The following is a 12,086-nucleotide window of genomic DNA, read 5'->3' on the forward strand; positions in this document are numbered from 1 at the left end:
TTGAGTTGAAAGACTCTGCAAGATTATTATGCACATAGTCAACTTTACGCACTTCACTGAATTGGCTTCTGGCCCATAACTTGGAGTGGTGTGTTTCCAAGTATTCCTTCACTTTTTCATTTTTGTATAACTCCCTCATGTGATAGTTGTGCTTCTTCACACTGCAAGTTAAAGATGCTGGCCACAAATTGTCGGCATACACCTTTCCTTTGAATTTCTTCCTAAAATTTGCAGCAAGGTGACGCATGCATTACCTATGCTCTACTCCAGAGAACACATTGTCCAAGGCTACTTCTAAACCCTTGCAAACATCTTTATGAATTACCAACCCATTGGGATGTGCAATAGCCCGGCGTAGATTCTGCAAAAACCAAGTCCAGCTCTCCTCAGACTCTGCCTCCAGCATGCCATAAGCAACTGGAAATATAAAATTGTGCCCATCAACTGCACAAGCTGTTACTAACTATCCTTAAACCTCCCTTTGAGAAAAGTAGCATCAATAGCCAAATAGGGCATGCATCCTTCCAAAAAAAAACCAACGACAAGCCTCAAAGAAGACAAAAACCCTTCTAAAGCATTCGTTGGTCATTGTCATTCCCATCAATGTGTACTCCATGGTGTGGTGGTCAATATCTACAATACTACCTGTGCTGGTCTTCTCCACTTCACCCTTAAATGAATACAACAGTTTAAAACTTTCCTGGTAATTACCATAAATAGAATCCATAGCATGTTGTTTTCCATTGAAAACCCTCATGTATGGTACCTCTATCTTGAAATTTTCTTTGAGCTTCTTCTGCAACTCCTTTGTACCCACTTGATGGTCTTCTATCACCCACCGTTTTACTTCTTCAGCCACCCATCTTGACTTGGCTCTAGTGATTGTTTCCTTCCTCAGGGTTGATTCTAGGCATGTGTGTCTAAAAGGGTTCGCTTTGACTTGAACATTCGTGCTATTTTGCATTTTAGACGCGTGCATCCTCCATGGACAATCTTTAGTCGGACAGTGCACGTTGTAACGTACTCTGTTGCTCTTGTCAACTTCAAATGTACGTTCCGCCTTGATGCAGTACGTCACAAGTGCGATTCTACACTCACTCATGGATGCAAAGATGGTACCTTCTTCCATCTGAGGGTTTGCGGGGTCCCATTCAATAGCTGGAAGGTCTTTGTCCTCAACCTCCTCATCATCAATCACAAAAGCCTCATTGTCATACTCATCTCGGTTTTCAGCCCGACATGGCCGTCGTAAATTCTGCACAACATCAGAATATAGCCTCTCTTCATCATCGATGTATTTAGGCTCCACTTCTCTTGGGACCCTACTGCCGGTGCCCATGTTTGACGAGCCACCACGTCGCCGTGCACTAACTGAAGCTCCCCTAACTGAACCGTTCTGGCTAGAGCTGCCATTACGACGACATGAATCTATCCGAGAAGGTCCAACTGCCGGCACAACCACATCATTTTGCAGCCTCGCATGAAATTGCTCTTTCTCCTTATGCTTAGCAAACATGGTAGCGAGCTCTTCATCATTACTAACTTTCACCCAATCACTTCCCCCATCGTAGTATTTGAATTCCCCTTCATCATGCAAACCCCAAGGATATGGGCCGCAAATTACCTCCCCAAATTATCTAAAACTCAAATTAGAATCCATTGGCAACCGATAATCAAACCATCTTTGGAATTTCTTTTGATCATTTGCATCCACTATTAATCGCTCCCTTCTAATGTTCACCAAGAAAGCAAACCGTAATTCCATCCTAACCAACCAAAAACAGAGAGGCAATGAGCACACCAAAAGCAAAATCAAACGCAATGAGCACTCCATGTCAAATTGATTGTTGCACTGCACAAGAAAGCTCAATTGGACCCTCGGGAATCCAGTCGTGGACGTGGCGGGTCTCCGGCCCGACGCCTGCCTCGCCAAGGTCGTCGCCGCCACTAGCCATTTCATCGAGCAGGTGGAGGGTGCAGTGGCGGAACGAGCGACTACGTCGCAAGACGGTGGGGGCAGAGCAGGTGCTGCTGGAGGCGGCGACGGTGGAGCAGGTGTCCACGCGGGATGGCCGCGTGGCGGCGGAGGTGGTGGCGGCGCAGGTGGTGCCGGCAGGGGCGAGGGTGGTGGCGGGAGCAGCGGAACGGTGTGTGGCTGTGTGGCGGGAGCAGGGGTAGTTCGGTCTTCACCCAATTTGTCATTGTGCGGTCCTACCTGTAAGATTCGGCTCCACTTTCAGTAACGGCACGAGACGAAAACGTTTGAAGCCTGGCCGTTTGGCCTCGACAGAGCAGCTGCGCCAAAAGCGGTGGTAAAACCGAGCACCATTCTGCTCTAGTGGTAAAACTGAGTGTTGCGCGAGCTGTAGTGGCAAACCAATAATTAAACCATACACTTATGCACCGCACTCGTGGCAGCACGGCATTTGCACTAGTTAATCTCACAAAATTAAATCATCTGCTAAGCGCCCTGACTCCCATCGGTAGACGCCAATATCAGACGCATAACTGCTCGGCTGCTTGGCCCGTTGCCCTGCCCTGTATGTTTCAAAGAGTAGAAACAAAGCCAAGCGTCGCTGCCTCTTCTTGCGTCGATGCTGTAGGGACGCTAGGAATATTAAACTGAACTGCCGATCGAGCAGGGAACTAATCCTGGCGCCCAGGCCTAGCGCCTCCCGTTGTACATGCCCTAAGCTGCCCCCTTGTAGCCTGACAACGAGCCAAGGACATGAGTGCAAGCAGCGCCCATTTACGAGACGAGACGTCCCGGCCAGGGTAACGACACCATCACATATTCACATGCGTTTGTTCAAAAAAAAATTCACATGCGACATCTCTCACCGAAACATACGAGCAAGAGCAACCGAATAGAGTCCAGATCATCATATACACCGAACAAACAAGAATTATCTCGTTTCTCGTCCATGATCAGCATCCAATTAAGGTTCAACGCCATATTCCCACATTACCAGCCAAACCGGGTACCACCAAGTGGTATGTAATAAGCTTCCTAAGAAAAGGTGGGATCTAAACTCTTTTCTCCTCAGATGTTGGTCCCACACCACTGGAGCTAAGAGGTTGGGGAGCATGTCTTTGTGCAGAAACACAATCTCTTTGGAATCCTGCTTCATGTAATAGCAATTTACTGATCATATGGAACAAAGGGTTCAGGGAGAAACAAAAAAAAAAGTAAAACTGTAATTGGTGGGGTGCAAGCAGGGCATATCAAATCAAAGCATGCCTAATTGCCTATCTTTCGAGTTTGGAAACAGAAGCATTATTCAAGCTTCGACTGTCCTTGCTATGGCCACATGAGCATTACAAACAGAAGCTAACATTTTTCTGCAACTCCCGATCTCAGAGTTATGGCAATGCAACCATACCTGTCTATTTGATGATGATCTTGATGATCTCGAAAAAGTAAACACAATGTTGTATCTCATGGTCTCCATAACCATGTAGCAAATCTTCCCAGGAATTAAACTGCATGGCAATTGGAAGGTATTCAGATCACCATCCAACAAGGCAACAACTACAGCAGCCCAAAAATCTCAGAGCCTGTTTGCAACGCAGGAATTACACAAGATTTTTTTAGGAATCATGAATGAGCTCTGCCTTTTCTATCAGAAGAGGGTGGAACAGTTACAAAATTCCAGGTAGTTCTTAAGAATCATGAAAATCCCCACAGTCCGATCTAGGCCTTAGATCAACTAATAGAACAGTCCAGGATGAAAAGGCAAACTTGCTACACTGATTAAGAGGGCAAGTTACCTCCGTAGCCACAGCATCGTTATGTACGAATACGAGCCACTTATTCTGGTACTCTCGAACAATACCGAGAAGCTTCCCTTCATGATAAAAGATCTGTAATAGGATTTAAACATAATATGGATCAGTGTACGCTTAGTGTTATGATGATCCTATAAGCATGCAAGAAACTCATGAATGACGAACAGTGCATGGCAAGTAAAGAAATGCTTACATTTCCTGCAGCTAATACATGCCATTGTATGAAACCATTTCATGAAAGATACAAAAACCAGGAACTGTGACTATCCGAGCTTGCAAGTTCTGACAAGATTACCTATTCACACAGTACTTCTCCAATGACCACTCAATTACGTTCAGTTCTGTTGTTTCCTTTACTGCCCATACATATGCTTGATTACCGCACAAATTCTTGTCTTGCAATCATCCACAATGTAATTACATATGAATTACAGGTGCATCTTAAGTGTCACATGCAAACCATTTGACAGTTCGCAGCCCACTAAGATTTACTTGACAAAAAAAACGCAGCCAGAAAACTTCCCAAAATATATTGTAATATGAGACCAACTCTGGCAACGGTAGCTTTAAGAACCTTGAACAACCTCCTGTAACATTGCTATAAACGATCTCAGAAAATACCTCGATTCAGACTCCAGAGCAACTCCAGCTTTCTTAATACAATACCTTTCTCATATACATTGTTTTATTCCAGCATGTATTGAGGGATTTAACATACGTGGGTGCACCTTAAAGGAACGTAGCATCCAACACCAGTCAAAACAATAACACAACGAACTGGTAAATTTGCTGTGAAACACTCAGCGCAATTTGTATCAACCAATAATACAGACTACCTCATTGTTCACCTTCATCAGAAAACCTTAACATCATCATTTAAGGACAAACATTAAGTGGTCAGTTCCATCTGCAATTTAATTCGGTAGAAGCAAAGGTTCTATGTACATACCATTGAGACAAATGTACATTTCATTGTGTCAGGACTTATATTTGGATCATCAAGGAAGAAGAAGTAATCAGGGTCCAATGTCAGGCTCTTTATCACTTCGCGGAGGGTGCGCTGGTTTTCCCTCTCAGCCATTGCACAGTGCATGACTGCAACATAATAAGCAAGAGAAAACAAATTACCTTTATGACGTGAACTAGTGGCAAGTTATTTTTTTTTTTTGCTGCGGCAGCCTTTTGAGTAGTTTAAGTATGGAGGGAAAATTAGATTTACCCAAGAACTGTGAAGTGACCAGAGAGTTTAAAATTGCAATGTATTGTTCCTGGGGAACATATTTACCTACTGTAGAGAACTCTGGCGTGCTAACAGAAAGCGGATCAACTTGCCTGCATTTGTCATCTGCAATTGACTTTCCCTGCACAGGACAAATAAAAACTCGACATTTACTAGTTGCCGGAAAGCTACATCCACCTATACAATGTTGACTACACAGTAAATCTACAGCATATGCTACACACCTTTTCTATTTGAAGTGGCTCTGCATTGGGTTTATCGCCACATGCAGTAGAATTTTTAATGCCAAACCCCTCACAGATTATTGCTTTATTGCACAGCACCATTGCTGGATTGGCTGGCTGTTTCAACGTCTCAACATCCTTAGGATAGTGTACTTCCAGAAAAACTTCTGGCATTAGCAATGCGTTAAGAATGGTGGTTACAATGTAAGAAGATGTATTTACTTTAACCTGCAAAGGAATGAAAGTCAGTCACCAGTTTTACACTTCTCCAGACATGTTCAGATAGATTTAGATGTCAGTAGTTTCAGATGGATCAGTTGACATTTCACATATAAGTCAAAGGAGCAGATAATGTTATATGGAAAAGAAAAATATCTGACAGAGATTACAAACAAAAGGACATATCAGTTGTGTTCATTATAGTGCATATGCAGACATGCCTAGTATATCAATGTGCATACAGAGCAAGAAACATGATTAATTCTGGCACATGAAAATTCAAACTGAAGACTTTCGTTTAAATGTTAGGAAGTTTTTTTCTTAAGTGAAAATATATGACATCCATATTTTACTTGGAAACATTCTCACTACATAATTACAAGTAAGGAATGAACAAAGGTAAATAAACCAAGGAAAATAAGGGGCGTGCAAGTATGTACGAGGTATTGTAACCATACATTTTGAAATACAGTGCTGTCACTTAAAACTTGGCATATTGTGTCCCTGATAGAAATCAGTGAATAAGTTCTGTGGTGATCATCTTTCTGCCAGCCAGAGAAGATAGTGTATAACATTTGACTAATGCAGGGGCCTTGATGGCTTGGCAGGGTGCACACAGGTCGTCTCTTTAGAAATTCATCTCTGAAACCCCTCCAATTCCATAATATCTGCACATATTTATACAATATTAGAAGCAAGTGTGCGTCAAAGCACATAGCCATGCGCCAACTTTCAGCTACCTGAATGATGAAATTCAAGACAAAGATGTCAGTATCTTTGCCGAGAACTTCGATACTCTTTCGATAAAGGGAAATGCTTGTTTCCTGAGAAGATTGGCTAGAAGACCCTGGATAAGATTGCAAGATCAGAACAAATAACATTTTTCTGCATTACTAAACAGATTTGAAAGATGACAGCACTGAGAAGTTTGAGTTTGTTTAGCACTGACCAGTTATCACTTGACTTGCCTATACATACTTACTTGATTAAGTTACAATCGATTGTAACATAGTCATCCAATTATCGAGGGATCTCCTTTGCACCACAGAACCCCATAAATGTAAAACCTGCTTCTTAGTTTTATTCCATTTGCTAGTTATTACAATCGACTAATGTTATATCAGTACAGAGTTATCTAAGTAAACGACCGGCGAGTAAAAAGGATGTTCAAAGCCAGTTCTAGAGAGAACTTTCTCCTAAGAATCTAAGATAACCTGTACAGCATGGTCCTCTCGGTAATGCAGAACTTCTGTCCAGGCTAGACCTAATTCATGGGTGGCCTGACCAGTACAGTTTTCTGAGGTGTGGGTCAAATTTCAGATCAATGACCAAAAAAGAAATAAAATAATAAGCCAACACTGTATTGCAAGAAATTGTAAAATGCTGAACTTTTTGGTTTCGGGCTGATACAGGCTCAGGCCTAGCCTTTCGAAAGGTTTTCCAGGTGCTGAAATCCAGACCGACAAATGAGTTGGTCTAGTACGACACGCAGCTGAATTTATGCAAGAAGATTTGTTAATAGATAGTACCCATCAAAACCTGGGATAACCAGAATTTAGGCATCTAGCACCTAACTTTCTATGGATAGGAGTGGAAGAGTAATTTAACGAGTTCAATGATACATTTAAATATCTGCAAATATTGATGGAATGTCAACTACATAGTGCTCCTGCTAGAAATTCTTACAAACCCAGAAATGGAGCTCCACCAAGAGAGATGCATTAGTGTAACTTATGAAAACTTATGATCCTTCCTTTTGCTTGCTGCACAGAGTATGACATATTGAATATGAACTGCATAGTGCCACTACTAGAAATTCTTGATAACCCAGCAAGGGAGCTCCATCTATGAGCCATGCATTGGTATAACTTATAGAAATATACTTACGATCCTACTTATTCTTGCTATATGGAGTACAAAATTCCTTTGGCTGTTTAAATTACAGGTGAATACCTAAAAGGTTTGAGGCACTATTCTCATTTGCATTGCTGGGCACATATTTCAGGCCTGCTGCGCCACTTTGAACATCTGCAATGCTAGAATTTGGATGTATCTCCAATCTTCCCACATTATCTTCAGCATGAACCTCACTAAAACAATAATGAAATTTGTGAGCTGTACATAGGATAAATCCCATAATACTAAATATGATAAAGGAAGAAAAGGTGCATATTTGAAATAATATAATACTATATACAGAGAAAGGAAATCATTTCAAGTAGACTTCAAAAATAGCCAGTTATGCAGGACCTTTTGTGATCAAATAGTTAGTACCACTCTGTTCATTTCTTCGTAGCCAGAAATCAATATGATCAAGTGAAAAAATAACCCAAGGCTTTCTAGAATCGCATAAGATGAAGAAACTTATTGCAAGTGTTCGAAAAAAGTTCACCAAAAATAAATATTGAAAATGTGAAAAAATAAGAAGCTCCGCTTGATTTGCTGAAAGTCAATTACCCCCTCCGATCCATAATAGTATTAAATCCCAACACTTGCTATGGATCGGGAGGGAGTAATAAATTTTATTGGACTAATTGCCTACAATTATTATTTCAATAATTATTTTCTCATTTATCATTGGGTTTTCATAATAAATAAAAATTGATAGCACAAGAGGACCATGAAAAAAGTTGGGTGTGTGGGAATCATGCAGAATTTATTCAAGGGTGTTACATTTATGCATATCGATTCACAATATACAGGTGCCATTTTATTTGAAGAGTACTCAAATATGGAACGAAATTTCCAGAATATATTGATGCATTGACCGTTTGGCAGAACATGCATTAAATAATGCATATTCAAGTGTCTATAACATCAGGACATAATTTTGATTTAATGTAAGGCTAATGCTATTAAAAAAGAAATTGACAATAACTCCAATACTGCATATCTTGCTTTGCATGAAGAAAATTATGTATTTTTTTTGTTAGTCTATCTTATAATAACGAACTAAACTTTTGTCTTAGTTAATGTTTTTCCGTATGTCCGTTCTGCTTACTGTAAATTCACCTCCCTAAGAAATTGACAATAACTCCAATACTGCGCATACTGGCATGTACAGAGGATACTACATGTCTATCTGCTACTCTCACAAATTAATCCTCGGTTAAAAATTAGCTTTGCCATTTTTAATGGAATTTAGATCATACACATAAGTATACCATACGATATAAAACTTTAATTATCTAATATTTTATAATTAAATATTGTGGTCTGCTTTTATCTTTTCAATGTTGCAAACACAGAAAGTTCTGTTCAACTGTAGAAATCCTTCCATTATGTTATGTAGTAAAATCAAGAACAAAAACAATTTGTTTCAGAAAGAAACGCGGGTGAATACCACAGGTAGCAAAATAACCTTTCTACGTAAAATGTGAGTTAAAAATGTAAATGCAGGATAAAAAGAGAAGTAGCTTTTGACATACCGCACATCGACAACATTAGGGAATATCACATCAATATCAGCATTGGAAATCTTACTGGCAGCTTTGTCTTCACTCAAGGATTGTAATAACTTAGTCTGCGGAGATGGGCTTATATGTCAGTGCACATTAGGAGAAAACAAACATATACCTAGGCATAGTTTATGAACAAGCAGCTGCAGTTGTAAACGCACCCATATGAAGGGTCTTGCCAATTTCTTGATGAGAATGCGATAATCCAAAAAAGAGTTCCTGAGAAAAGCATCCCACAGGTGTTGGATTTCAGAACAAGCCGTATCAAACTGCAATATACAAACAAGTTGAAGGTTAGCCTGATAAATTAAGATGATAGTCAGCAAGAATGCGCAAGACTGAACCTACTAAGTCGAAACAAGTAGATGCAAGAGCGAAAATTTCTAGACCTCAGCGCTTAATTCGTCTGCAGGCAAGCTCTTCAACTTGACCTCGATATCTTGTAGGATCTCCTTTCCTCGTTGGCATATCTTGTCTTGTACTCCAGCAATTGACAGTTCTTGAGTCGGAACAGACAAGCATGCAAATACATAATCCTTGTTATTGAAACGGAAGAAGTGGTGGCCCTCTGAATCTTGGTAGATGGTTATGTCATCCAAAACATCATCCTCAATGAAATATTGAGGGAGCACTGAACCAAACAATGAGCGAAGCTTCCGGAGGTGCTTGCTGTTGATGTGTTCCAGGAGAGAATCTGTATTTGGTAACTTGTTGCCAGCACAAAAGGGGCAAATCCAAAACCTCCATGACCTGTTTTGGCTGACAAAGGTGAGTGCATCAGATATGGTTTGTGCCACAGCCCATTGGTAGCTTCCAAAGTTTTGATGATAGTAGTCTTGCAGTTGAAGGAGTCCCAGTGATAGGAAGCCGGCCTGCCTGTCGCGTGCCATTGAGCACCGGAAAGCATCGGCCACCGAAAAGAGCTTGTTGACCAAGCGTCCGAGCTCCTCGTCTACAGACCGTAGCCTAAGCTCAAGCGTGTCTCCTTGGACAGAACGAGGAGGGACGTCCTCCAGCCTGGGGTCAACAGGCTCCGGCATGTCGAATGCCCGTACGCACTCAAAGTGCGCATCCGCATACAGGCCCAGGACGAAACAGAGCTTGGCGTGGAACATGGCGAAGACGAGCGAGTTACCGAAGGTGCTCGCAATTGCCTGTTTCACGTCTGCGCGGATACGATCCAGAAAGCCTCGCCTGTCCATGTCCGGGTGAAGGAGGCGCACGCGCTGAAGCTGCATGTGTGCGAACAGTAACTGCGCGCGCGACGAGGAGGGGTAGCTCTTGGCGAGTTCTTTGGCCTTGGTGAGCGCCTCGCGCGACCCGTCATGGGCGCCGGTGTCGAGCTTGAGCACCTCGCTGACGCGGGCGGGCAATCCGGAACGACCAATCTCCCCGAGGGTCTGGCGAGCCAGATTCCTGCAGTTCAGCACCCTCTGGTCCCTGGTGGTGTTGGCTGCACGGGAGGCGTAGGCGACGTTGTTTTTCGCCGGGTCGACGGGGTCGGCGATCCCGACGGCTTCACGTGCCACCTTCTCCGCCTCGTCGACCTCGCCGGACCTGAAGAGCACCTTCGCTAGGAAGTTGGAGATGGAGATGCAGTTGGGGACCAGCTCCCTGGCCTTGATGAGGTAGCCGCGCGCCGTGCGGTAGTGTCGCGCCGAAGCGTCGTCGTCGCCCGCGCGGTAGGCGCGATTGGCGGCGGCGTCGTGGACGTTGGCCGCGAGGTGGAGCACGGGAGCGGATTCCTCGTGCCTGGCCGCGAGATCGTCGACGCGCGCGATCGCCTCCTCGTGGCGGCCGTCGAACTCGAGCTTCAGCGCCGCCTCCGCCTCCGCGCGCAGCTTCGCCTCCGCCTTCCTGTGATCGCTCTTCTTGCCCATCGGGGCGCTTTTTCCGGCCGGAACGCAGCGGCGGCGCGGCGGCGGGCGCACGAGAGGTGTTTGCGATTATGCCGCAGAGCAGGGTTGGTTTGATTTGGTGCGGCGGAGGTGGGCGGGCGGGCGGAGGCGAAGAGTATATACTAGCGCGGGCGCGTAGAGATTTTGGAAGGCGATGGTGGTGCGGGCGGAGATGGATGATTCGGGCGGGGCGGTTGCCGTGCGCAGCGCAACCAACTCTGAAACGACCAAGATTACAATCAAGCCCAGAGGTGATCGATCTTGGTGGGACCCGTTTGTTATAGTTCCTAAAATGACGGAAACAGCAAGAACAACTTTATCAAAAATTTAGATGTATATTTTGAATTTCGATAAAGTTGAGATACTTTTGGTGGGACGGAACAAGTATTTCTTTTCCCCTCAAATGGTTGCACAGTTTGTTGTTCGAGGATACTCAAAGTTTTAACCGTCGAATCACTCTACGGACGGGCATTTGGTAGCCTGGATCTTTTTTAGGCTTCACTACTCAATGGGTTTATAGCATGTTGTAAATAATTTTTAGACCACTTTTAGCATTTTGTTTGGTGGCGAAGTTGCATCACCGGAACCAAAAAGCTTCCAGTGATTAGTTTTATGCATCCTACCCCAAATGGTGGCCGCGAGAACTAGACACGAGCGGCAAGATAACTAATGGATTTTTCAAACGAAGGCGGTACTGCATGTTGCCGATGACGTTGAGAACCGTGTTCACGTTGTTGGGATCTCCGCAATCGATAGCCAGCTGTACGTGATGTGGATCACCAGGTTCTTCTCCGGCAGGGTCACCTGCATGTCGATTGTAACATCCCATGTGTTTAGTGGCAGAGCATGGAACAATTGTAAGACCGGGCCACTCATCAAAATAGAACTAAACATCACACATATTGCCCGGTTTTTTTACTAGTGGGCTGGAATAATACGAGTGAAAATCAAATGTAAGGACGGGCCCGGACCAGGTTGGTCCACTAGTAGTGCCGCCCCTGCATGTGTTAGGTCAAGTGGGGGTAGATTTAGAAGGGTTGTGCATCTGCATCTCAAGACAGGAAAAAAATCGCGCTTTAATATTAAAACCGAGTGGGCTCGAGGTCTCTCCCTTGCTGTGAACTAGGGTTTATCCATGGCGATAGTGCGATAGATTTTAACATGACCTCCCTCATACTTGTGGTCTCGAGGGAAGAAATTTGGATTGTATTCAAATACAAATTATTGGAATTTAAATTTGAATTTCGACCAAGGAATT

At 43.4% G+C, this 12,086-nt stretch overlaps 1 protein-coding gene across 4 annotated transcripts; it reads right to left on the reverse strand.

Annotated features, from left to right (window-relative positions):
- Positions 1 to 2,887: 2,887 nt before the first annotated feature.
- Positions 2,888 to 11,017, reverse strand: LOC127295246 (uncharacterized). Of its 4 annotated transcripts, none has more exons than XM_051325161.2 (12): positions 9,320 to 11,017; positions 9,092 to 9,199; positions 8,901 to 8,995; positions 6,213 to 7,562; positions 5,931 to 6,140; positions 5,254 to 5,481; positions 5,075 to 5,150; positions 4,739 to 4,884; positions 3,983 to 4,637; positions 3,772 to 3,864; positions 3,384 to 3,483; positions 2,888 to 3,122 (listed from the first exon to the last, which is right to left on the reverse strand). In XM_051325161.2, the coding sequence occupies exons 1-4, from the start codon at positions 10,808 to 10,810 to the stop codon at positions 7,412 to 7,414; spliced, it is 1,845 nt and encodes a 614-aa protein (XP_051181121.1). In that variant the 5' UTR covers positions 10,811 to 11,017; the 3' UTR covers positions 2,888 to 3,122; positions 3,384 to 3,483; positions 3,772 to 3,864; positions 3,983 to 4,637; positions 4,739 to 4,884; positions 5,075 to 5,150; positions 5,254 to 5,481; positions 5,931 to 6,140; positions 6,213 to 7,411. The 4 variants fall into 4 exon arrangements, with proteins under 4 accessions (XP_051181121.1, XP_051181122.1, XP_051181120.1 ...); XM_051325162.2 differs by having other exon boundaries at positions 4,085 to 4,651; XM_051325160.2 differs by having other exon boundaries at positions 3,983 to 4,651.
- Positions 11,018 to 12,086: the final 1,069 nt, after the last annotated feature.

This window comes from Lolium perenne, chromosome 4 (genome assembly GCF_019359855.2).
Source record: "Lolium perenne isolate Kyuss_39 chromosome 4, Kyuss_2.0, whole genome shotgun sequence".
In the NCBI taxonomy this organism is placed as follows: Eukaryota; Viridiplantae; Streptophyta; class Magnoliopsida; order Poales; family Poaceae; genus Lolium; species Lolium perenne.

Excerpts from the sequence above, each read along its gene's own strand:
- LOC127295246 (XM_051325161.2), bottom strand. The coding sequence starts at position 10,810 with ATGGGCAAGAAGAGCGATCACAGGAAGGCGGAGGCGAAGCTGCGCGCG. Across the intron at positions 8,996-9,091 it reads TGGCAAGACCCTTCATATGG|ACTAAGTTATTACAATCCTT; the intron begins GTGCGTTTACAA and ends CCATCTCCGCAG. Across the intron at positions 7,563-8,900 it reads CCTAATGTTGTCGATGTGCG|TGAGGTTCATGCTGAAGATA; the intron begins GTATGTCAAAAG and ends TTATTGTTTTAG.